The following is a 27874-nucleotide window of genomic DNA, read 5'->3' as shown; positions in this document are numbered from 1 at the left end:
ATATGGTTGTATGATAAAAATTATTATTTCTCATACGTTATTAAGAAATCACAGCATTCTTCATTGTATAGGATTTACATGCTCTTAATATCTATTAGTCTATCTTAGCAAAGTGAGCCATTCTTAGTAACGCATCGCAAATAAGGCGCATAACTAGACTGGAGATCAAAATCAAGCAATTTGCCGGCACATCCATTCATGCCGCCTCACCGTCAGCAGGCCAGGTCACCTCCTCCGCAGTAGTTGTTAGCGGCGAGTCCTGTGGCCCGATATTTGTCTCACTAATTTGTGAAGGCTTAGGTGAAATTTCTATATCAGAAACTGTTTCACTTACAGGCAGAGCTACAATACTAGACACTTCTTGTTTGTCCTCTTTGTCATCATCAAGAACAATTTCAGCCTCAAACTCTTGTTCAGTTTTCTCTTCCTCAAGAACAATTTCAGCCTCAACTTGTTCTGGTTTCTCTTCCTCGAGAACAATTTCAGCCTCAACTTGTTCATGTTTTTCCTCCTCAACGACAATTTCAGCCTCAGCTTGTTCTGGTTTTTCATCATCAAGAACAATTTCAGCCTCAATCTCTTGTTGCTTGTCCTCAACTATAGCAGTCACAACTAGTTCAGGTTTCTCATCCTCAAGAACAATTTCTGCCTCAACTTGTTCAGGTTGATCTTCCTCGACAAGAACAATTTCAGCCTCAACATGTTCAGGTTTTTCTTCTACAATAACAATTTCAGCCTCAACTTGTTCAGGTTTCTCTTCCTCGAGAACAACTTCAGCCTCAACTTGTTCATATTTTTCCTCCTCAACGACAATTTCAGCCTCAGCTTGTTCTGGTTTTTCCTCAACAAGAACAATTTCAGCCTCAATCTCTTCTTGCTTGTCCTCAACTATAGCAGTCACAACTTGTTCAGGTTTCTCATCCTCAAGAACAATTTCAGCCTCAACTTGTTCAGGTTTCTCTTCTTCAAGAACAATTTCAGCCTCAACTTGTTCAGGTTGATCTTCCTCGACAAGAACAACTTCAGCCTCAACTTGTTTTGGTTTTTCTTCTACAATAATAATTTCAGCCTCAACTTGTTCAGTTTTCTCTTCCTCAAGACCAATTTCAGCCTCAACTTGTTCAGGTTTCTCTTCCTCGAGAACAATTTCAGCCTTTACTTGTTCAGGTTTCTCTTCCTTGAGAACAATTTCAGCCTCAACTTGTTCAGGTTTCTCTTCCTCGAGTACAATTTCAGCCTCAACGTGTTCTGGTTTCTCTTCCTCGAGAACAATTTCAGCCTCAACGTGTTCAGGCTTTTCCTCCTCAATAACAATTTCAGCCTCAACTTGTTCAGGTTTCTCTTCTTCGAGAACAATTTCAGCCTCAACTTGTTCAGGTTTCTCTTCCTGAAGAACAATTTCAGCCTCAACTTGTTCTGGTTTCTCTTCCTCAAGAACAATTTCAGCCTCAGCTTGTTCTTTTTTTTCCTCATCAAGAACAATTTCAGCCGCAATCACTTCTTGCTTGTCCTCAACTATAGCAGTTACAACTTGTTCAGGTTTCTCATCCTCAGGAACAATTTCAGCCTCAACTTGTTCAGGTTTCTCATCCTCAACAACAATTTCAGCCTCAACTTGCTCAGGTTGTTCTTCCTCGACAAGAACAATTTCAGCCTCAACTTGTTCAGGTTTCTCTTCCTCGAGAACAATTTCAGCCTCAACTTGTTCTGGTTTCTCTTCCTCAAGAACAATTTCAGCCTCAGCTTGTTCTGGTTTTTCCTCATCGAGAACAATTTCAGCCTCAATCTCTTCTTGCTTGTCCTCAACTATAGCAGTCACAACTTGTTCAGGTTTGTCATCCTCAGGAACAATTTCAGCCTCAACTTGTTCAGGTTTCTCTTCTTCAAGAATAATTTCAGCCTCAACTTGTTCAGGTTGATCTTCCTCGACAAGAACAACTTCAGCCTCAACTTGTTTTGGTTTTTCTTCTACAATAATAATTTCAGCCTCAACTTGTTCAGTTTTCTCTTCCTCAAGACCAATTTCAGCCTCAACTTGTTCAGGTTTCTCTTCCTCGAGAACAATTTCAGCCTTTACTTGTTCAGGTTTCTCTTCCTTGAGAACAATTTCAGCCTCAACTTGTTCAGGTTTCTCTTCCTCGAGTACAATTTCAGCCTCAACGTGTTCTGGTTTCTCTTCCTCGAGAACAATTTCAGCCTCAACGTGTTCAGGCTTTTCCTCCTCAATAACAATTTCAGCCTCAACTTGTTCAGGTTTCTCTTCTTCGAGAACAATTTCAGTCTCAACTTGTTCAGGTTTCTCTTCCTGAAGAACAATTTCAGCCTCAACTTGTTCTGGTTTCTCTTCCTCAAGAACAATTTCAGCCTCAGCTTGTTCTGGTTTTTCCTCATCGAGAACAATTTCAGCCTCAATCTCTTCTTGCTTGTCCTCAACTATAGCAGTCACAACTTGTTCAGGTTTGTCATCCTCATGAACAATTTCAGCCTCAACTTGTTCAGGTTTCTCATCCTCAAGAACAATTTCAGCCTCAACTTGTTCAGGTTTCTCTTCCTCAAGAACAATTTCAGCCTCAACTTGTTCCGGTTTCTCTTCCTTGAGAACAATTTCAGCCTCAACTTGGTCAGGTTTTTCCTCCTCAATAACAATTTTGGCCTCAACTTGTTCAGGTTTCTCTTCTTCGAGAACAATTTCAGCCTCAACTTGTTCAGGTTTCTCTTCCTCAATAACAATTGCAGCCTCAACTTGTTCAGGTTTCTCTTCCTCAAGAACAATTTCTGCCTCAACTTTTTCAGGTTTATCTTCCTCAAGAACAATTTCAGCCTCAACTTGTTCCGATTTCTCTTCCTCAAGAACGATTTCAGCCTCGACTTGTTCAGGTTTCTCTTCCTCAAGAACAATTTCAGCCTCAACCTCTTCTGGTTTGTCATCAACTATTTCAGTCACACCTTCTTCAAGTTTCTTATCTCCAGAAAGAATTTCCTCATCCTCAATAATTTTTAGCTCAACTTCGTGTTTTTTAGGAAAATGGGATGCCTTATCAGCAATGATTTCACTTGCTGTATCTATAGTTTCATCTTCAGATATATGTAATTTAATTTCTTCAGACTCTGCAGTTACCTCCTCTGTCACTTCCTCTGTCACCTTTTCCATTACTTCTGTTTTTTCAGTAACGCTGACGGTTTCTCTTTCAGTTACAATTATTTCCTCCTCTGGCGCAATAGTTTCAACTTCCTCCGATTCCTCAGATGAAGTCGTAACCTCGATTGTTGTTTCGGTAACTGTAGTAGATTCAGGTTTTAAACTAATGTCCAAAGTGATTGTCTCAGAAACTGGTTTCTTTTCAACCTCCACAGTTTCTGTAAAGGTTTCCTCGGGTTTCTCTTCAACAGAAATCTCAACTTCAGAAACCTCTTCTGGTTTCTTTTCAATTTCAATGTATTCCTTGAAGGTGTCCTCAGAAATTTCTTCTGTTACTTCCTCTGTGACTTCTGGTTGTTCAGTAATGCTGACAGTTTCTCTTTCAGTGACAATGATTTCTTCCTCTGGAGCAATAATTTCAACTTCCTTTGTTTCCTCAACAGAGGTTTCTTCAACTGTTGTCTCAGTTTCCTCAGATGTAACTGGTTTCAAACTTATGTCCAAAGTGATTTCCTCAGAAACTGGTTTCTTTTCAACCTCCACAGTTTCTGTAAATGTTTCCTCGGGTTTCTCTTCAACAGAAATCTCAACTTCAGAAACCTCTTCTGGTTTCTTTTCAATGTCAATGGATTCTTTGAAAGTGTCCTCAGGAACTTCCTCTATCACTTCTTCCGTGTCGTCCGATTTTTCTGTTATTGAGATTGTTTCTCTTTCAGTGACAATTATTTCCTCCTTTGGCGCAATAGTTTCAACGTCCTCTGTTTCCTCAACAGTTGTTTCTTCAACTGTTGTCTCAGTTACTTCAGATGTTTGGGTTTTAAACTGATTTCCAAAGTGATTTCCTCAGAAACTGGTTTCTTTTCAACCTCCACAATTTCTGTAAAGGTTTCCTCAGGGTTCTCTTCGACGGAAATTTCAACTTCAGAAACCTCTTCTGGTTTCTTTTCAATTTTGATGGATTCCTTGAAGGTATCGTCTGGAATTTCCTCTATCACTTCCTCTGTGACTTCTGGTTTTTCCATAACGCTAATTGTTTCTCTTTCAGTAACAATGATTTCCTCCTTTGGAGCAATTATTTCAACTTCCTTTGTTTCCTCAACAGTTGTTTCTTCATTCGTTGTCTCTGTTTCCTCAGATTCCTCTGATTTCAAACTAATGTCCAAAGTGATTTCCTCAGAAACTGGTTTCATTTCAACCTCCACAATTTCTGTAAAGGTTTCCACGGGTTTCTCCTCAACAGAAATGTCAACTTCAGAAACCTCTCCTGGTTTCTTTTTAATTTCAATGGATTCCTTGGAGGTGTCCTCAGGAACTTCCTCTATCACTTCTTCCGTGTCGTCCGATTTTTCTGTTATTGAGATTGTTTCTCTTTCAGTGACAATGATTTCCTCCTCTGGCGCAATAGTTTCAACTTCCTCTGTTTCCTCAACAGTTGTTTCTTCAACTGTTGTCTCAGTTACTTCAGATGTTTCGGGTTTCAAACTAATGTCCAAAGTGATTTCCTCAGAAACTGGTTTCTTTTCAACCTCCACAGTTTCTGTGAAGGTTTCGTCGGGTTTGATTTCAACAGAAATGTCAACTTCAGAAACCCCTTCTGGTTTCTTTTTAATTTCAATGGTTTCCTTGATGGTGTCCTCAGAAATCTCCTCTGTCACTTCTTCTGTGACTTCTGGTTGTTCAGTTATGCTGACAGTTTCTTTTTCAGTTACAAAGATTTCCTCCTCTGGCGCAATAGTTTCAACTTCCTTTGTTTCCTCAACAGAGGTTTCTTCAACTGTTGTCTCAGTTTCCTCAGAGGTTACTGGTTTCAAACTTATGTCCAAAGTGATTTCCTCAGAAACTGGTTTCTTTTCAACCTCCACAGTTTCTGTAAATGTTTCCTCGGGTTTCTCCTGAACAGAAATGTCAACTTCAGAAACCCCTTCTGGTTTCTTTTTAATTTCAATGGATTCTTTGATGGTGTCCTCAGAAATCTCCTCTGTCACTTCTTCTGTGACTTCTGGTTGTTCAGTTATGCTGACAGTTTCTTTTTCAGTTACAAAGATTTCCTCCTCTGGCGCAATAGTTTCAACTTCCTTTGTTTCCTCAACAGAGGTTTCTTCAACTGTTGTCTCAGTTTCCTCAGATGTAACTGGTTTCAAACTTATGTCCAAAGTGATTTCCTCAGAAACTGGTTTCTTTTCAACCTCCACAGTTTCTGTAAATGTTTCCTCGGGTTTCTCTTCAACAGAAATCTCAACTTCAGAAACCTCTTCTGGTTTCTTTTCAATGTCAATGGATTCTTTGAAAGTGTCCTCAGGAACTTCCTCTATCACTTCTTCCGTGTCGTCCGATTTTTCTGTTATTGAGATTGTTTCTCTTTCAGTGACAATTATTTCCTCCTTTGGCGCAATAGTTTCAACTTCCTCTGTTTCCTCAACAGTTGTTTCTTCAACTGTTGTCTCAGTTACTTCAGATGTTTCGGGTTTTAAACTGATTTCCAAAGTGATTTCCTCAGAAACTGGTTTCTTTTCAACCTCCACAATTTCTGTAAAGGTTTCCTCAGGGTTCTCTTCGACGGAAATTTCAACTTCAGAAACCTCTTCTGGTTTCTTTTCAATTTTGATGGATTCCTTGAAGGTATCGTCTGGAATTTCCTCTATCACTTCCTCTGTGACTTCTGGTTTTTCCATAACGCTAATTGTTTCTCTTTCAGTAACAATGATTTCCTCCTCTGGAGCAATTATTTCAACTTCCTTTGTTTCCTCAACAGTTGTTTCTTCATTCGTTGTCTCTGTTTCCTCAGATTCCTCTGATTTCAAACTAATGTCCAAAGTGATTTCCTCAGAAACTGGTTTCATTTCAACCTCCACAATTTCTGTAAAGGTTTCCACGGGTTTCTCCTCAACAGAAATGTCAACTTCAGAAACCTCTCCTGGTTTCTTTTTAATTTCAATGGATTCCTTGGAGGTGTCCTCAGGAACTTCCTCTATCACTTCTTCCGTGTCGTCCGATTTTTCTGTTATTGAGATTGTTTCTCTTTCAGTGACAATGATTTTCTCCTCTGGCGCAATAGTTTCAACTTCCTCTGTTTCCTCAACAGTTGTTTCTCCAACTGTTGTCTCAGTTACCTCAGATGTTTCGGGTTTTAAACTGATGTCCAAAGTGATTTCCTCAAAAACTGGTTTCTTTTCAACCTCCACGGTTTCTGTAAAGATTTCCTCGGGTTTCTCCTCAACAGAAATGTCAACTTCAGAAACCTCTTCTGATTTCGTTTCTATGTCAATGGATTCCTTGAAGGTGTCCTCAGGAACTTCCTCTATCACTTCTTCCGTGTCGTCCGATTTTTCTGTTATTGAGATTGTTTCTCTTTCAGTGACAATGATTTTCTCCTCTGGCGCAATAGTTTCAACTTCCTCTGTTTCCTCAACAGAGGTTTCTTCAACTGTTGTCTCAGTTACTTCAGATGTTTCGGGTTTTAAACTAATGTCCAAAGAGATTTCCTCAAAAACTGGTTTCTTTTCAACCTCCACAGTGTCTGTAAAGGTTTCCTCGGTGTTCTTTTCAATAGAAATTTCAACTTCAGAAATCTCTTCTGGTTTCTTTTCAATTTTGATGGATTCCTTGAAGGTGTCATACGGAATTTCCTCTGTCACCTCTTCCGTGACTTCTGGTTGTTCACTAACTCTGATGGTTTCTCTTTCAGCGTCAAGAGTTTCTTCCTCTGGCGCGATAGCTTCAACTTCCTCTGTTTCCTCAATACCTGTTTCTTCAACTGTTGTCTCTGTTTCCTCAGATGCTTCTGGTTTCAAACTAAAGTCCAAAGTGATTTCCTCAGAAACTGGTTTCTTTTCAACCTCCACAATTTCTGTAAAGGTTTCCACGGGTTTCTCCTCAACAGAAAGGTCAACTTCAGAAACCTCTCCTGGTTTCTTTTTAATATCAATGGATTCCTTGAAGGTGTCCTCAGAAATTTCCTCTGTCACTTCTGTGACTTCTGGTTTTTCAGTAAAGCTGATGATTTCTCTTTCAGTGACAATAATTTCCTCCTTTGGAGCAATAATTTCAACTTCCTTTGTTTCCTCAACAGAGGTTTCTTCAACCGTTGTCTCTGTTTCCTCAGATGCTTCTGGTTTCAAACTAATGTCCAAAGTGATTTCCTCTGAAACTGTTTTCTTTTTAATCTCCATAGTTTCTGTAAAGGTTTCCTCGGGTTTCTCCTCAACAGAAATGTCAACTTCAGAAACCTCTTCTGGTTTCTTTTCAATATCTATGGATTCCTTGAAGGTGTCCTCAGGAACTTCCTCTATCACTTCTTCCGTGTCGTCCGATTTTTCTGTTATTGAGATTGTTTCTCTTTCAGTGACAATGATTTCCTCCTCTGGCGCAATAGTTTCAACTTCCTCTGTTTCCTCAACAGTTGTTTCTTCAACTGTTGTCTCAGTTACTTCAGATGATTCGGGTTTTAAACTGATGTCCAAAGTGATTTCCTCAAAAACTGGTTTCTTTTCAACCTCCACAGTTTCTGTGAAGGTTTCGTCGGGTTTGATTTCAACAGAAATGTCAACTTCAGAAACCCCTTCTGGTTTCTTTTCAATTTCAATGGATTCCTCGAAGGTGTCCTCAGGAATTTCCACTGTCACTTCTTCCCTGACTTCTGGTTTTTCAGTAATGCTTACAGTTTCTCTTTCAGTGACAATGATTTCCTCCTCTGGCGCAATAGTTTCAACTTCCTTTGTTTCCTCAACGGTTGTTTCTTCAACAGTTGTCTCTATTACTTTAGATGTTTCGGGTTTCAAACTTATGTCCAAAGTGATTTTCTCAGAAACTGGTTTCTTTTCAACCTCAATTGTTTCTGTAAACGTTTCATCAGGTTTCTCCTCAACAGAAATTTGAATTCTGGAAACCTCTTCTGGTTTCTTTTCAATTGTAATGACTTCCTTGAAGGTATCATCCGGGACTTTCTCTGTCACTTCTTCCCTGACTTCTGATTTTTCAGTAATGCTGACAGTTTCTCTTTCAGTTACAATTATTTCCTCCTCTGGTGCAATAGTTTCAACTTCCTCTGATTCCTCAGATGCATTTGTAACCTCGACTGTTCTTTCGGTAACTGTAGTAGATTCAGGTTTCGAACTAATGTCCAAAGTGACTTCCTCAGAAACTGGTTTCCTTTCAACCTCCACAGTTTCTGTAAAGGTTTCCTCAGGTTTCACTTCAAGCGGGATTTCAATTTCTGAAAGCTCATGAGATTTTTCGTCCTCCTTAATGATTTTAGGAATGTCATCATCGGATTCGGTAGTTTTCTTTGGCTTTTCTATAATACTTTCATCTATTTCCTCAAAAACAGTTACTTTTTCCTGATCGATTGGGAACTGTACTACGTAGTCGTCGGTCACAATGGATGGACGTTTTTCGACACTAACAAATTCTTGCTTGGTGACCCTCCTGGCACCAGATAAATCCACTTCCTCTAAGACGATTTCCTTTGTCGTGATTAAAGTATCACCGTCAATCTTTTGTGTTATTTCAATAGTCTCGGCTCTCACTTGGGACTTCGGCTGTGAAAATTCTATGTCAATGAAAAGTTCCTGGTCATCTCTTTCTTTATCTATTTCAATGAATTCCTTAAAAGTTTCCTTTTTGTCGTCCATAATGACAGTCTTTTCTTCAAGGTCTTGTTCTTCAATACTAGACTCGCGTTCATCTGATGAAGCCGATTCTGACTCGGGGAACTGGACCATGTAATCCTCTGTTACAATGGATGGTCTTTTCTCAACTTTGACATCTCTAGGTAACATTTTCTCAGCCAGTTCTGATATTAGCTCTGTGTCGTCCTCCCCAGAATCTGTATCCTCTGTCACAGAAATGTCAATTTCTGTGATTTCGTCAGAATCAGATTCCTCTATTTCAATTGATTGACTATAGGTGTCATCTGGGGTTACATCCGCCACTTCTGGTTTTCTCTCAGTCTCCTCTTGGATATCTTCAATGACCTTGTCTGGTTTTTCTGTTACAGTTTCCCTTTCAGTTACGACTGTTTCCTCCTTAGGAGCGATAGTTTCTTCTTCAGTGACAGAGGATGCATCAATTGTTTCATCTAGAATTTCGGACGTGTCTGGTTTTGAGCTGATATCTAATGTTATTTCCTCAGATATTGGTTTCTTTGTAATCTCCACAGTTTTTGTAAATGATTCATCTGGTTTCTCCTCAACTTCTGCTGATTTCTGTTCCAATTCAATGGATTCTTTGTAAGTTTCATCGGGAGTTTCTTCAATCACATTTTCCGTAATGTCTGATTTTTCTGTGACAGTGATAGTTTCCCTATCGGCGATAACTGTTTTTTCCTCCGGCGCGATAGTTTCAGCTTCCTCTGATTCCTCAACAGTTGTTTCTTCAACAGTTGTCTCAGTTACTTCAGATGTTTCGGGTTTCAAACTTATGTCCAAAGTGATTTCCTCAAAAACTGGTTTCTTTTCAACCTCCACAGTTTCTGTAAATGTTTCCTCGGGTTTCTCCTCAACAGATATGTCAACATCAGAAACCTCTTCTGGTTTCTTTTCTATGTCAATGGATCCTTTGATGGTGTCATCCGGAATTTCCTCTGTTACTTCTTCTGTCACATCCGGTTTTTCTGTTATTGAGATTGTTTCTCTTTCAGTTACAAAAGTTTTCTCCTCTGGTACAATAGTTTCAACTTCCTCTGTTTCCTCAACAGTTGTTTCTTCAACCTCAGATTTCTGGTTTCAAACTTATGTCCATAGTGACTTTCTCAGAAAATGTTTTCTGTTTTATCTCCACAGATTCTGTGAAGATTTCCAATGGTGTCTCCTCCTCAGTTGTTTCAGAGACTGAAATGGTTTCTCGCTCGGTAACTATAATATCGTCTTCAGGAGCAATCGTTTCCACCTCAACTATCTCTGTATCAGTGATTTCCTCAATCTCCGTTACGGTTTTTGTGACTTCCGTTTTAGATTTAGGTTGAGCGATATCAATATCAACCACGAGCTCTTCCGGTTTTGATTGTTTCTCGATTTCCTCAATGACCGCTGGCTGTTCATCCGCGGTTTCTGAGACTGAAATAGTTTCTCGCTCTGTAACTATAATGTCTTCTTCTGGTGCGAGTGTTTCTTCCTCGACAATCTGTGTATCGGTGATTTCCTCAATCTCTGTTACGGTTTTTGTCACTTCCGTTTTAGATTTAGGTTGAGTGATATCAATATCAACCGCGAGTTCTTCTGGTTTTGGCTGTTTCTCGATTTCTTCGATAAACGTTGGCTGTTCATCAGCTGTTTCGGAATAACTTGTTCTTTCTGTTTCTGTGACAATAACGTCCTCTGGTTCAAGTGTTTCCACTTCTACGGTTTCCACATCAGTGATTTCCTCAATCTCCGTAACGGTTTTTGTCACTTCCGTTTTAGATTTAGGTTGGGTGATATCAATATCAACTACGAGCTCTTCCGGTTTTGGCTGTTTCTCGATTTCCTCGATAAACATTGGCTGTTCATCTGCAGTTTCTGAGACTGAAATAGTTTCTCGCTCTGTAACTATGATGTCTTCTTCTGGTGCGAATGTTTCTTCCTCGACAATCTGTGTATCGGTGATTTCCTCAATCTCTGTTACGGTTTTTGTCACTTCCGTTTTAGATTTAGGTTGGGTGATATCAATATCAACTACAAGCTCTTCCGGTTTTGGCTGTTTCTCGATTTCCTCGATAAACATTGGCTGTTCATCTGCAGTTTCTGAGACTGAAATAGTTTCTCGCTCTGTAACTATGATGTCTTCTTCTGGTGCGAGTGTTTCTTCCTCGACAATCTGTGTATCGGTGATTTCCTCAATCTCTGTTACGGTTTTTGTCACTTCCGTTTCAGATTACGGTTTTTGTGACTTCCGTTTTAGATTTAGGTTGGGTGATATCAATATCAACCACGAGCTCTTCCGGTTTTGATTGTTTCTCGATTTCCTCAATGACCGCTGGCTGTTCATCCGCGGTTTCTGAGACTGAAATAGTTTCTCGCTCTGTAACTATAATGTCTTCTTCTGGTGCGAGTGTTTCTTCCTCGACAATCTGTGTATCGGTGATTTCCTCAATCTCTGTTACGGTTTTTGTCACTTCCGTTTCAGATTTAGGTTGAGTGATATCAATATCAACCACGAGTTCTTCTGGTTTTGGCTGTTTCTCGATTTCTTCGATAAACGTTGGCTGTTCATCAGCTGTTTCGGAATAACTTGTTCTTTCTCTTTCTGTGACAATAACGTCCTCTGGTTCAAGTGTTTCCACTTCTACGGTTTCCACATCAGTGATTTCCTCAATCTCCGTTACGGTTTTTGTCACTTCCGTTTTAGATTTAGGTTGAGTGATATCAATATCAACTACGAGCTCTTCCGGTTTGGACTGTTTCTCGATTTCCTCAATAAACGTTGGGTGTTCATCCATGGTTTCTGAGACTGAAATAGTTTCTCGCTCTGTAACTATAATGTCTTCTTCTGGTGCGAGTGTTTCTTCCTCGACAATCTGTGTATCGGTGATTTCCTCAATCTCTGTTACGGTTTTTGTGACTTCCGTTTTAGATTTAGGTTGAGTGATATCAATATCAACTACGAGTTCTTCCGGTTTGGGATGTTTCTCAATTTCCTCGATAAATGTTGGTTTTTCGTCAGCTGTTTCAGAGACTGAAATAGTTTCTCGATCTGTAACTATGCTGTCTTCTTCTGGACCTAGTGTCTCTACCTCAATAGTTTGTTTATCAATGATTTCTTCAATCTCCGTAACTGTTTTAGGTATTTCAGTTTTCGTTTGAGGAGTGATACCGATATCAATATCAACAACGATATCTTCTGGTTGAGGCTTCCTCTCAAGTTCACCAACATGTTTTGGTTGTTCATCAGGAGTGTCTGTGACTTCTAACGTTTCCCTCTCCGTGACCACGATGTCATCTTGTGGCGCGATTGTTTCAACCTCGACTGACTCAGTATCAGTCATTTCCACTGATTCTGTGACAGTCTTCGTGACTTCTGTTCTCGATTTTGGCTGAGAAATATCTATATCAATGATGGTTTCCTCTGGTTTCGGCTGTTTGTCTAGTTTTTCAACAAATTTAGGTTTATCTTCCTTTGTTTCTGTTACTGGTAAGGTTTCACGTTCAGTAACGATGATGTCTTCTTCCGGAGATAATGTTTCAACCTCTGTCACTTCAGTATCGGTGACTTCGGTTGTCTCGGTGACCTGGGTTTTAGTTTGAGGCTTGATGTCAATATCAACAACAACTTCTTCAGTATCAGTAACTTTATCAACTTCTTCAGTATCAGTAACTTTATCAACTTCGACAGTTTCCTTGAAAGTTGGAACTTCATCCTCTGGTTTATGATCGATCTCAAGAACCTCTTTGAATTTCGCATGATCTGTTTTGTCCTCAATAACTGAGGTTTCTTTGAATTCTTCTTCAGGAAGTTCATCATCTGTAGGTTTCCTGTCCATAGATCGTACCGACTCCATTATATCATGTACAACTCCAGCTACGAAGTCTTCTAGGTCTGGGCCTATGTCTTTCTGTAGCTCTGCCTTTTCGTGAGGTTTTTCTGAATCTTGTGTTTCCGAAATTTCTTCAGGGACTGAATGTTTTAAGTCTTCAGTCACCTGGTCAGGAATAGTGATTTCTGATTGGGCCACAGGACGTGTTTCGTCCTCGGATATATCTTCGCTCTCTGGTTGGTCGAATTCCTCGACTAGTGTTGACAAAATTATCCAATTACTAGAGTTTCTAAGCGCAGATGGTATATATCCATATACATACATACTCACTCGCATCAATACATACACCAAAGTAAAACCTACTATAACTCTTACTTTGTCCAGTTTACCCTTGTGTGTTCTCCTTGTGTGCTTACGTATGTGATGTGACGTTGGTAGGGATCAGGTATTGTTTTTGTGTAGTTTAGTCACAATATGAATAGCTTCATGCAAATATACATCATAGAACAGCCCCATAGTACAATGCTATGTATGGTTTGACTCAGTCTCATGAATAGTCTCTTAAAGATACATTCACGACTCCGTTAATAGATTTACAACAATGAAACCTTAAAAGTATTTAAATTAAGGACTATTAACATTTAATGAAATGAGACATTGTTGTAATAGTTTTACAATAATTCGACCTTAATTTTTCTTTAAATCAAAAAAATAATTTCAATTCAAAAACGCGATCTTGTTTTATACCATTTCAACATTAAAATAATTAACATTATGAAAATAATATCAAAAATAATATTTCATGAAACAAGTCAATGGCAAACATAATATATGTATAATATTAAATAATAATTACATTCAAAAGACTAATTACTGTAAGTAAATAATTTTTCATTCATGTTTGATAAATTCATTTTTGATAACAAATGATACTGATGTAATATGGGTTCTATTTTACCAAAAATAATGTTTTTGAATAAGTTCAGCCATGATACATATATAAAATACCATATTTTTTAAAACTTACAAGAACACAGGAAATTTACACGAGATCTTTAATCTATTATATTTTCTCTTCATATAATTTACTTTGTTTTTAGTAGGTGGATTTTGTAAAAAAAAAAAAAAAAAAAAAAAAGTTGAATAATGAAGTAGTCATCAAGTGGATTTTTTCCTCAAAACTTTAACTACATAATTCAGAGGTACAAAACGTAGCACATAACTAGGTATATAAAAGTAATTACCATATTATAGTAGATTAATAACAGCTGTACATGTATGCTTACAACTTAGGCCAAACACTTAACTATACGATATGGAAAGCAATCAATAAGCTTTAAGGTAAACTGCTACAACAGTGAAATATACATGCTTGTCTTTATCATTGTAAGAACACATGTGTCGGCATATGGAGACAAATATTAACAAAATTCAAAGGATTTTTTAAAATCATCTATTATCAACTGAATATTGTTCATAATTTGGATATAGGTTAAAAGTACTAACATTGCGTTTACATATACCTGACTTATGTGTTCACTAAACCATTGAAAGCAATAATAATCTTTCACATTAAAGCCAAAACACTTTGTAGCGTATTATGAACATAAAAAGAATAATAAAATTGTATTCTACAATAGAAAAAAACCTTGTTCAATCAATTATCAAAATATATTCACATGACAATAGTATAATAAAACAGAAACAAACGTATAAATAATTTTATAATATCGTATTAAAAGTTCTTACAAAATAAGACAATCTAATCTTAAATAACTAAAATTATCAAACATATATATCTTTGATAATCTCATAATAAAAATAACACTTCAACCAAAATAATAAAACGAATTGAGCACAATACATATGGCAGAATAAAAGCCATCCCTGTAACTGGGATATTTAACACAGATACACAGTGCAGCATGCTGGTTAGGTGTATGGCATGCTGGGAGTGTGGTGTGGTGTGATTGTACTTCACTCAAGTATTCACAAATTGGACTTCACACAAGAAACGGAACTCAACCTACAGGAAACTTGTATTTCACACAAGTCTGCACAATCGGGACTTCAAACAAGAAAAGGAACTAAATATACAGGAAAGGAATGTATCATACATGTCAACATAGGTTTGACGTCACGCAGGAAAAGGAACTAAAACTACAAGAAAATTTTACTTCACATAAGAAACGGGCTAATACTACAGGAAAACGACAAGATGTGACCAAGGGTATGAAAGGTAGTGCGTTACATAGGGAGAAAGAGGAAACGTATCAGACACACTCGCTCATATCATTCGTATCATTTGAATAGAACAGAAGTTGACATAATTAACACATGTTAAGAAGGAATCATTTAATCTTCACCCTGCTTATCTAATCAGCGTTTTGTAAATGAATGCATATATCTAATAGCAATCTACTTCACTCCACACATCGACTACTACAAAATCAAAGCGACTACACTGGTAGACACGACAACCAGTTAGATGGCTAGTGTAGGTTTTTGTTGGGCAAATCACTCCACCCATTTCTAAAAGCTTCCACACAAAAGAGTCCCACTCCTGAAATCTCACACGAAACAGCAACACACCAAAATTATGAAAACATCTAATATACTACAGCAAAATATTAAAAATGTTCGAAAACTTAAATATACAATTCAAAGACTATATTGCCTTTAAAATAAATTAGCTATTAACTGAATTATGTTTTCTTCTGCTTTACATTTTTCGAAATTAGATCTCTTCTCTCCTTTCTCCCGATGAAAACAGTAAAGGATAGGTAAAAAATCACATCAAATATAGTTCAAAGGTCAAAAATTCCTATTTAGGAATCTCAAAGCAGAAAAATACAATGCAAAAAATGCCTTACCTGTAAGTTTGAGTTCAGCTGTGGTGATAGCAGTGCCGAAATCATTCACCGCCTGGCAGCTATATTCACCCTCGTCTTCTTTGAAAGATTCGTCGATAGAAAGCGTGCAGGTTCCATCCTGTTGATATTCAGTGATATAGGTTTCGGAATCCTCAATGACTTCGCCATCCAAAAGCCACGTGACCTTTGGTGTTGGGATACCGATAACAATGCAGATAAATTTGACCGGGCTACTCTCAGTAACGGTAATGCTACTTAGCTCGGTCGTGAATCGCGGTGCTTCCCCTGTGGGTTTCGTAGGTGCAGCCTCTTCCTCAGTGACTTCCTCCACCACTTCTGGTGCCGTCTCCACGACAGGAACTTCCTCTTTGGGCAGTGGCAGTTCCTTGACGGTAACCTCCTCGGGCGCGGCCTCTTCCGGCTGTGTCTCCACTCCGATTTCTATTTGTGTCTCCGTGGTGACAGCCTCAGAGACTTCCTGAACTGCCGCCGTCAGAGGAACTTCCTGCTGATCAGGAAGGGCTACTATAGACTCAGTTGTGACCTCCTCGGGAGTGGCCTCTGCCTTCTCCCGTGTCACAATCTCGAAAGAAACTTCCTCCGTCTCCGTGGGACGTTCATCACCCACGGCGATCTCCAGGGAGATGGTCTCCGTGGTTTCCGGAGCCTCCTTCTCCTGGATAGTAGGTAGACCCTCCACTGTCTCTACGGTCTCCTCGGCAACGGGAATGACCTTCTCTACTTCGTCTACTTGTACGGTCATTTCTAGGAAGCAAAATATACATAGACATGAACAGAAAATACAAATTAATACACCTTAAAAAAGAAATCGGAATATATAAAAAATAACTTGAAATTCTGAAATTAAAATTGGAAAGAATAATGAAAAAATTGAGAGTGTCAAATATATGAAAATGGATTCGATAGTGTGAGCTGAAATAAGCATGTCAAACTGCCTGTTGATACTGATAGGTTAGGTGATAGATAGAAATTTTACTTGGCAGTAATCAAGGATGAAAACATGTTAAGTAAACATCTGATGTTTCATCATGTGTAATCGATATTAAAATGCCATGTATGGAATGTGAATGTTCTTTCCAGGTAAGAGATGACCCAGACGTAAGGGAGGGTTCTTTTATGCCTGTGGATTTCCTCACTGCTTCCTTCGTTCCAGCATCTTCAATTGTCCTTGCAATCATAAGTATTCCTATGCTGATCTCTCCCTATCTGATCTGTTTTGTATGTATGGTAAATCTTGGATGCGTTTTCTATGTCAGATAATTTATGCGACCTGTCGTCTAGATTAGTCCACACAGCTTCTTCACGATGTCATTGTACATATACTGTAAAGTATCTTATAGTTTCCTATTGATCTTGTGTATTTAAAGAATTTTTTTCCAGTAACCTTATTTATTGAATGAAATGATACTTATAGCTACTCTTTACAAAGATTTTTGTCACATTATTTTTATCTTCTTTTTTTCATTTACAAGGAAGTAGGTTGATGAAATGTTTGTTTTAGGTATGCAGTGTTATTGAAAATAAATCCTAATTTTTTAAGGATATATATGCAATGTAACAATAATGGATAGATTCTATGTGAATGCAAGTTGTGTCATAAACGATGAACTTCTTTCTTCTTTCTTCTTGTTCTTCAGATTATGTCCTCTTTGATCAATCAATTTGAAACTGATGCTAATCTTCAATGTGTTATTCTTTTTATCTTTTAAATACTTATTTTATTTGCATATTACAGTTATCTGTCCTTGCAGGTACTGATTATTAAGTCATCATGTTTTTGAAAGTGCAACATCATAGGTCACACATCTGCTCAGAAAGTAATGAAGACAAAATCGATACTAACCCGCAAAGGGCATATCTGTAACGTGCAAAGACGGAATACATAACATACGAATTTTAGCAACCTTACAAATTATTCTGAATAGTTCATCTGTTATGTATGTATGTTGTAACTAGGTCACTTTTACCTGATATCATCAATAAATATTGTTATGCATTGAAAGACTGCATATTTCAAATTGATTGATGGGTGAGATAAATTCTTCTTTCTTCTGGTGTTTCCATTTGTCACAAGCCAGCTCATCTTCCTCACTTGGCAGATATCACGTCTCCATTTGAGTCACTATTTTATCCATAGATGACAAATATCTACCATTATAGTTGTATCATAATAGATATAGTATATATCGATTAGCACTGCTTACAATATTGAGAAGACACACTTTAAGATTTTTGCCAAATTCCAATATATGCAGTCGTAGTAATACAAAAAATGAATTACAAATTTGTTGTCATAAATACCATATGTTATTTGGAAAATGATGGAGAAATTGAAATAATGACATCGTTTTCGCATCTCTTTCCATATATTATATAATGGTCAGCCTTTGTCATCTCTAGATGGAAAATGTCACAGTCGTGAACAATTAGTTGTCAGATGTTGCTTCCAATGTGTCGTCAGAAGTCATGATATCGTTTATATCAAAGGTTGTATACACAAACCACATTCAAAAGAAATTTCTGCAATGTGAATATCTCTATTTTTACCTTACATTCTTTCTTACTTAAAAACATTTTTTTGTTAATTTTCATTTTCATTTCATTTATTTTAATTAAAACAAATATCTGCTTTTTAATTTCTGTTAATGCTAATGTTATTTTTTGACTTTTTTATATTTACTTAATTATTTATTTGTTTTGAAATATATTAATAAAGATTTCCTTTTGAAATATGTTCGTATATAATGCGCGTGACTTGGTTGGATATCTCCTACCTTCTCCAGCAGGTATCACAGTGTGTATTTATTCACCGTGTTGTGATTGGATGACGACTACCCAGAGGCATGCACAAAATGGCGGCGGCGGAAGGGGAGGCAATCCATGCTAGAAATAAACTACATTTACATGCGCAAAAAACAACACATCATTCGTGAGACATAAACAATCAAATTGCATGGCTGTAGTCAATATTTAAAAGCATAGGGTACATCCAAATTAGAAACAAAAACTATCTGTTTTATAAACTGTGATCAAAAAGCAACAAGTAAGGTGATTTTATTATTATTTTTTGATATCAAATAACAAATCTGTAGATTAATACAATCTATTTTTGATTTCATTTGGATGTACCTAGAAATATTGCAATGGCATTTTCATGGCATCCATAGCTCATTCATTTTTGAACTGGCTGATATTTTTTTCTGAAATGTTGTTTTACTTTCGCAAATTTCAGTTTCCCCAAAAAGTTCTAAACTGTCAACAAAATTAGAATTTTTGAACAAAATGAGTAATGAATGCCAAATAAAGATTAGTTAGATTTTGTAAGTAACTTCTGTTCTTTTCTTAAAATGACTCCCTATAGATATGTTTGAAAACAGAATTGATGTCAAAACATGGTTTCCTGGAATATAAATTTTAAAAAAATAATCATTTAGCAAAACACCAAATTTTAAATAAAATGTCTTAGTTTATTATCCACCTATTTCAATAACTTTACAACAATCTGAAAATTGAAGGATTTTTTTCATTGTAACCTGATTGAATAAAAAAAAAACACATTAGTTGAAAATTCATAAATATATAAGAATGTTAAAGAAAAGTGTTTTGTTTTACAATAATAGTTAAGACAGTGACAGCAATAGGAGTAAACAATAGACAAATACAACATATACATCACAACAATCTTCAAACATCTATAAATACGGCGTTGCAATAGCATCAAGCAGGTGAGCGTATTCTACATCATCAAACCCTTATATCTATTCCCCAATGTTACAGGGATATGTTCAAAATAAACATCAAACACAACAGCAAACTAATAGTATCTTTTAAACAATTTTGAAAAAAAATGTACTGTGAAACAATAAAATTGTACAACATTTAATTTAAACTAAATTTACAAAAAAAATATTAAAAATTTGGGAAGGATGTGCTGGTCCAATTCTTATTTGGTGACGTGAAACAGTGTGTTACTACAATATTACTATAAATAGCCATGCACATGATCTTAATATCAAAGCATGTTTCATAGCAACATGCAGAAATAAATACAATGGACACCATAATATGAAGATTCATATTTTATTTGGTCCTTCATAAAAAATCAAGATCTTTTCAATATATTTCTCTAGGTTTTCTATACCGTTACTCATAGCGATGTCACACAGAAATAGACATACACCTAAGTCAGGTAGATGTGATATCTAATTTCTGGTTACCATGGCAACAAGTACCATTAAAATTATCACATTCATAATTATGATAATATAGTTCCGCCCACCTGCTGCGATACAAAGGCAATCTTAACAGTCACTATTCAAAAAATCATTATTCAAACCTTTTATAGATATGTATAGTCTATCTTAACTACTACCTAATTGTGCGTTGAAAACTAAGCAGAGATCATGGTGATCATTCCCTGAGAAATAGACTAAAGAAATCCATACAAAATCATTTTGTAAATAAATAAAAAATCATGTTCTGGTAAATAATTAATTCAGATAGAAATCTTCAACTTCTCAAATACAATCATGTTATAATATCTTTTTTGATTTGCCTTTGAATAGTTTAATCTTTAAATTAAACAAAATCAAAAAATGTGGTTTAAAGTAAAATGGTAAATTCAAAATAAATTTTAAGATTTGAATACTAATTGTTTTGAATAGTGACCGCTTACAGAATAAGTAACAAAACAAAACATGAAACTGAAAATGAAACCAAAGCTTTGATAATATTCAAAGAAACTAAAAAGTAAACGGAGTAAACAAAATAATAAAAACAGGTGAAATAAAAGTTTAAACTAAAGCATGTATCATGTGACCATGCAAAATGGCCGTAAAATTTCAGTGAAGCGAAATCAAGTGAAACTACACCAATGAAGATCTAGCTTAGAACAGCCATAAAAAGCAGTGGAAAAGCACTAGGTCAATGTAAATGATGTTATCCGTTGCATCATAATCAGTTTTACAATAATTTGGTATAAACGCTCAAGAATCCAATTGTTTTACATTCAAAGCTGTCCAATGAAAACCAGTTTTACACAAGGTTTTTGACCAATAGAAACTGGTTTTACAATATTTTAGTGCCTGAGACAAAATAAGAGGCATGACCAAAAACATAGGCTGAATTGAAATATCCATGAAAGCAGTTTGAGTGCCAGAGTTAATAGGAATGCGGCTATTACAAAGTTCTGCATGCTATCATCATCCAAACCCATAGATTGCCAACCTAGTGAAGACACTGTCTCCGATTCCTGCTGCTTATTGTGTTCATTGTCTTCCACGACTTCTGTAGCGGAAGTTCCGGGTTCATGAGTGGCAGCTAGCATTGGCTCTAAAGAGACACGGCCAAAAATTTAGTAAAGAGGTCATACAGATAAATCACTGAAGAAGCGTTAACTAGGAAATATAACATAATTATATCTAAACAGATAATTGTTGTTTTCTATTAATTTTAAGTTTAATCCGTTTATTTCTTTGAAGCATTGTGAGATGAATTATTATGTTTTTCTTCAGAATTTGATTCTTTATATAGATATTTATATTAATTTAGTTTCAAAATTTCATATAAAATTTAAATGTTTTATTACCTTAATTATATATCACAATACATAACACACATAAGCACAATGTCATATGCAGAGCAAAATAGCTTTTTAGTGATGTTTTTAAAGTTTTGTCAAATGGATTTGGTAATGATTTACAACAACTGCCAACTAAGAACCCGGAATACCCATCTACAGTCAGGGCGACTAAAGCACGGTAGTTTCACTTCGTTTCATACTATGAACTAAAACTTTCAATATATCATAACTGTATTCTAGCAAAGCAAATCAGTAAATATAATGATAAAATAATGAGAAAGAGACTGCCATTTCATCAACATAAATAAATATATATTATAAAAATTATATTGCACATATCCTACAAACTTTAACAATCTTGTCCATATTTCTCTATGAAACCGATTTCAAATTACATCTTTCTACTAGATTTTCTTTTGTTTTCTGATTTTTTTTTTTTTTCGAAAAATATTTTTTTTCTTTTTTTTTTCTTTGAAAAGATACTGATTTTCTGTGGAGCTAAGTAGAAATATCGCATGGCTTACCATAAAGGTTGTGTAAAATAAATACCTGTTTAAGGCCGAAAGACACAACCTCACTTAACATCTCCCTAGTAAACCAATTGATATGAGCACTAGCTTCAAGAAAAACAAAATTTTTCGAAATTCAGTTAATCCAAACCATGTGCTGAAGAGTTACCATAGGTATAACTTTCCTCTTTAAGGCAAAAAGGGCGTTAAATCTGAGCTACGTGTGAAGGCTTCATCTGACATTTACAAAATGTCCGGGTTTAAAGGGCTGCATAGTGTGGTTAGAATTGGACAAGGTTTAATAAATCGTTTCATCATCAACAATACAGGTCAACAGTCAATGAAAATAAAACAACACCTCGACCCCGAGGCGTTACGGAATGAATATGTTAAACAAAGTTTTAGTCTCGTGAAGTCTCGTCAGACTGAGTGAGTTCGGTGTGCCTGTCGGACTGTGATATCCCAGGGTTCATCAGGTCGTGTGATGACCATGTGATCAGTCATGTGATCAGTCAAAGGTTCCGCAGTTTTTTCAGATATTGGTTTGGTGATTTGGTTTTGGCAGGTGCGCTTTTTCCAGTGAATCTCCATTTCGATTTCGATTTCGTAGTTTTCCTCATGCAAAGTGACACACTCAGCGGCATTCACATAGTCTGAACATAAGATATAGGGTGTGAGTGATGGCGACAAACGTGATCAAACCAACATATACTGCCTGTCTCTAGCCTATACCTACCCAATATCTACCTAGCCTGACCTAGCCTACACTAGCCTACCATTGCTTACACCTACCTACACATAGCCTACCCTAGCCTACACCTACCCAATATCTATCTGACCTAGCCTGACCTAGCCTACCATAGCGTACACCTACCTAAACATAGCCTATGTTCTTCCAAAACTTACCTTAGTTCCCTTCCATCAGCCTACCTACATTCACTTAATCCTTAATCATCCAGATTTATATCAATCAATTCATTATAATCCTAGAAACTAACTGTTGCCATGACTACCAATGTATGGTTCCATGGCAACAGACAATGTTTTTGTTCTGCAATGACATTGAGAGGATGAACGACTGTTTCTAATATTGACACAATACTAGGAATACACCAAGGCAGTTATTTATAATATAAATTGCCATAACACTATAATCATGCCGACCTACTTTCTCTAACCACACTACAATATATCTGCTATCTTCTTCACACTACAATATATCTTCTTTACACTACAATATATCTGCTATCTTCTTCATACTACAATATATCAGCCTGTTTAATATGATGTAAAACTGATATGAAAATCTCGTAAAAAAGTATCAATATGGTATGGCAATCTTAGATATATCGCATTCAAACATGGATGAGACATATGATTTTGTAAAAACATATATACATAAATAGTAATGATGTTCACACATTAGCAATAATTGATAAGTTATATGTTATAGAAATAGAAAATATATGATAATACTTTTAAGTTTATAATAATATGTCATAACTATAAGTTTAATTGAATCTAAAATGGAAATATTTAAATATTGTTGAAAAATAGAAATGTTTATAGAGAAAACTAGGCCAGGAATCTTAAATGTGTAGGGATCCACAAAAGATGAAACATCCAAATGTGTAACGTGAAGTGAACAGTGCAGACAACTACAGCTCGTATAGACTTGGCCACTTACAACCACAAACAGAGCATCTGATTGGTCAAAAATCTGACTAATGATTGGATTAGTAGAATTGTTTAATAAAAATGATTGATCAACTTAATAATAAAAAAATGAAAAAAGCTTAAAACAAAACTGTAAGCCTTGGGATAAACAAAATTCGAAATAAGAAATGCTTATGAATTAATAAATTAAAATGAAATATGAAAAATAAATGAAAATCAAACAAAAACTGAAAATAAATGATGAAAATGGTCTTAAAACTGAACGTAATATATCAATAGAATTTACAACCAAACAATGATTTCCAAATTGTTATGAAAACAACAGCATTTTAAAGATAGCAGATACGTCGTTATAAAGCATAAAACATACAATACAAAGCAATATACAGCGAAACATCTTTACCAGTATAAATAGCAAAAAGGAGGTTAAAGACACATTTAGGAAATAAAAAACCACATTGTCAACAATATACCGGTAGTTATCAAAACCACCGAGCCATAATAACACAATTAAGATATATTGCCATATTTGGTCGTGTCAGTTAACGCTTCAACTCATGCTGTGTCAACAATCATGCCATGCATTTTCACTGAAGACAAAACAACTTCAAGTTTTTTGCAATGAAACAATTTTATTGTTGTACAACAGCATGGAGTTTACATGGAAATGGCCCAGCTACATAGAAAATATAAAAACTGACGACTTGCCCACTCCTGTGACCACTGGGTACCTCACCATGGAGAGGACCTCAGCAGACATTGGAGTCAGTAATGTACCTTATAATACATGACAATGTGGTTCTTTTGAAAAGGAAAATATAGCAAACCTACTTTCCAAAAAGTACAAAATCTTCCTTCATTTTCAGTATTTATGTACGTCCCAATACATGTGTCTATGACAGAATTGTACATTTTGGAATGCATGTTTGTTTCTCAGCAAACATAATTAGTTTGTAAGTTTTCTAACTAAACATAACAATAAATTACTACATGGATACTAGTTGGTGTTAAATAATAGAAGGACTATTTCGCAAATTTTGAAGTGTTTTAACAATATTTAAACTCAGATATTTACATATTTTATACCTATGTACAAATTAACACAGAATCGCTTCGATAGTTCTTGTAAAAATAAGCAGCACGTAATCAGTAAAGACATATAAAAATTGAACTGTCTTTGAATACATGTAGACATTAAACTTGACTGTTTTGATGAAAAAAAAATACAGAAATAATATCAGCTGCCATTTTATATTGATCTTCAACCAATCCTTTAATGAAGACTACTTAAATCTGTTTTGAAAAGAAAATGAGTTTTCCAAAATTGATGATAAAGTTTTCTCTGTAAAAATCTGGTACAATAATAATGTAATGGAAGGCGATCATCAGACGCTACACTGCCCAGCCAATGATGCAATCTACAGCTAACAGTACTGCGCTATAGTTACTATAGCAACCAAGTAAATATTAAAAGCACTGCACTTCAAATTCAAGCATCCCACTGACCAACATCAATGTCAAAATCTGAGTCACGGTCGTGCTTCAAAACTTCACTCATAGTAGAGAGTAGGTGTGAATAAAAAGAAAAGAAAGGGGCTTCAGGCATTTTGGTAAGGAAACCGATCCCTATGTCCTTTCGTAAACATTCTTTATATAGAAATATTATTTTTCCTCTAGTAAATCAAACATGTTGTCGCTTGTAATTTCTTTTTAAAAAATACTCTTTTTGTATATTTAACCCGTTTCCTTGTATTTGGTAGATATCTTTTCCCTCTAATCATTTGTTCCCACTAATCATCTGATACTATTTTCTCAGTAATTCTTCCTTTTCTCTAATCCCCAGACCATGTTATATAAGGAGTAGTGGAGGTCAGTCAAGGGATGGAATTAGAAGCACACTAAATACCCATACCATTAAAGTCTACAGCATCAAGCATCATCACATATTAATCTAGAGTTATCTGCCCGTTATCAATAAAAGTTTTAAAACAATCCAGCTGGGATTTTTTTCAGCAATCTTTCATGAAAATTTGGGAATTCACTGAACAGTGACAATATGATGGAGAAATAAAGGGCAGACAACTCACAACAACTAAAACATTCTTCCACCATCTTCTTGGTCATTACTTCACAATGTTTATGATCACACAAACTAATTAACTACGGATCAATTGGAAGAGAAACTGACATATAGACGTCAAAATGTTCAACATTATCGAGGGATAAAGAGATAAATCATCTCATTGATTTAAACATCATGTGTATAACATGAGGCAAAATGACATTGTTAGTTGCATAGTGACAGAAAATTCTGACTGTTAATTTCTCTTCCAAATGATAGATTCGGATAGTGGCCAAGCCTGATAAGAGAGGATAGACACAAGACTAGAAAGGTTTCCATGGTAACAAGAGAGGTTAGGAGAGTTCCCATGGCGACTAGAGAGGTAATGTCCATGGTAAGAGACTGCCATGCGTCTATGATGTGATTCTTACTTTCCACGAAAATCTCAATAGTTGTCTTGGCAACGCCGTGTTCATTGGTCGCCTCGCACTTGTAGATGGCTTCGTCGTCTAGATAGATATCCTGGATGGTGAGACGACATACTCCAGTTTGGTACTCAGTCTTGTAGTGGGCATCAGGACGTAGTTCTTCGTCATCCTGAGAACACATGGTACAACAGCAATTAACATATCGAAAGATTTGACATATGGACAAAAATGATTTGAATCATTTGCAGATTTGTTTTACGTTGAAACAATATTTGACTATGAAAAATAGTTTTCAGTTTATCAATTGAAAGAAGTGGCACTAAAAATACAATGTTTCGTATAACACCCTCTTTTCAAACACAGGCAGGACAAATGTTTATGTAGTGATAAGATAATTCACGGTTGTATATTGCGGATCCTTTTATAGAGATTTTCGTTAGAAATATTTAAAGTTTCTTTTGATCAATATCCTGATTTGATAAGCATCGTTTAAATCAAGTAGGCCAAACATATAAATGGAAAATTTTATTTGTATTGTTTTTATCAAATACCTTATGTTTTCTTTTATATTTTGTGTGTATATTATCATGCTTGGATATCTATCGATTAATAACGTAATACTATGTACAGAGCTATTAAATATGAGAACCTCTTAACTGAGATTGTATGCTTTAGAGAGCAGAATGAAATGTTCACTCACCTGGAACCACATGACCTCGGGAGTGGGCGTGCCAGCTACTATGCACTCAACCGTTACCGTGGAACCTTCGAGTACATTAACTTGGCGTTGGAGGGTCTGTATGAAACGGGGAGCTTCCGTTACCCCCTCTTCAACTTTAGGGGCCTGACTGTCCTCTGTAATCACAGCTTGTGCAACAGTTTCTGTAGGTACACAAAACAGTATCAATATCGTCACATTCAACAAACTGTAGGTAGCAGGACAAAAAACAGTATCTATATCAACACATTCAAACACCTCTGACAGTTGCAATGTTACATGATAAGCTAAATGTAATAAATTACAGAAGTTATACAAATGAATTCATGCATTTGTATCATTCATGAATCATTACTTTTTGTGGCAAGATAATCCGTGAACAGTTTATACGCGTTGATTTCAATGTCAGCAATCCTTTTATTATTCTAGTCCAGATATTTTATTCTACTGAAGTGAAATATTGTCATAAACTTAGTGAAAACAAGGCACCCGATTTCATTTGAGTTCATAAAATGAGGATAAACCGGAAATTGGTTTGAAATTTTATTTATTCTTATTATATTAACAGCTAGGGTTATTCAAAGACATGCTAGGTGCAGATGGTGGATGAAAGTCCAGAGTACCCAGAGATTAACCACCGTCCAGAATTTAGTACGTGTAATTTGAAAATGAAATAGTATGATAAATCACTGTGACTTACCTTGGGTTTCTTTCTTGACCTCTATTTCGACAGTAGATACTTTCTCTACAGTTTTGGTTTGGATGACCTTTTCGCTGACCTCTAATCCGACTGTAACGACTTCCTCCTGGGTGACCTCTATGGTTTTCTCAACCGTCTGTACGGGTTTCTTTTCTTCCAAAGCTAAACGAGGGAACAGAGGATTTATAGCATGTCACATAGAATGTTATATATGATTATACAGCAAGAGATATCATAAATCTATAATGTATCGTACAAAATGATTTCTACAATTTCAATCAACATTTAAGTTAATCATATATCAGCAACAGAAAGCGCAAGAGTGTTATTTGCAGTACATATAGCATGGATACTATATAACAAAATTGAAAATTTTGAAAGAATTTCCGTTTTGTTTTTTTTTGTCATTATTATCAAAGCCTTTAAATGAATTTACCTGCATGGAAATTAATTATGCTGCAATTTTAAGTTTTAAATCTTTATCTGAAAACAATTTTAAGCAGTAAAACAGTGCCATGCACATGTCGATGGAACAGTACGGAAGGGCAACAATCAGAGGATTGAAGGACACACGACACACAAGGTAGATACATAATGTATATACACACAAAACGCATAGAAAGAAGCTATCATTAAATAAAAATAATTAAAACATTGCAAAAATTGACAACTTTACATTAAAGCAGCAAGAAACTTATTTATCAACAAAGAAAATTAA

General features: G+C 36.0%; 2 protein-coding genes across 3 annotated transcripts in view; both read right to left on the bottom strand.

Moving 5' to 3' along the window:
• LOC138310941 (titin-like) overlaps nt 1-27874 on the bottom strand; it is a 255773-nt gene that overhangs the window by 125024 nt on the left and 102875 nt on the right. For both annotated transcript variants that reach the window (XM_069252300.1, XM_069252301.1), the window contains exons 90-93: nt 27157-27318; nt 26439-26620; nt 25742-25907; nt 15461-16225 (exon numbers count right to left, since the gene is read on the bottom strand). In XM_069252300.1, coding sequence (XP_069108401.1) covers nt 15461-16225; nt 25742-25907; nt 26439-26620; nt 27157-27318 — 1275 coding nt within the window. The remainder of the gene's footprint in view (nt 1-15460; nt 16226-25741; nt 25908-26438; nt 26621-27156; nt 27319-27874) is intronic.
• LOC138310786 (titin homolog) lies at nt 197-12911 on the bottom strand. Its single transcript, XM_069252115.1, has 4 exons — nt 10992-12911; nt 9968-10930; nt 3941-9855; nt 197-3848 (listed from the first exon to the last, which is right to left on the bottom strand). Exons 1-4 carry the CDS (start codon nt 12909-12911, stop codon nt 197-199), a joined length of 12450 nt encoding a protein of 4149 aa, XP_069108216.1.

This window comes from Argopecten irradians, chromosome 16, assembly GCF_041381155.1.
Source record: "Argopecten irradians isolate NY chromosome 16, Ai_NY, whole genome shotgun sequence".
NCBI classification, from domain to species: domain Eukaryota; kingdom Metazoa; phylum Mollusca; class Bivalvia; order Pectinida; family Pectinidae; genus Argopecten; species Argopecten irradians.
The sequence above is the reverse complement of the archived record's forward strand: the minus strand, read 5'-3'. Positions and strand labels throughout refer to the sequence as shown.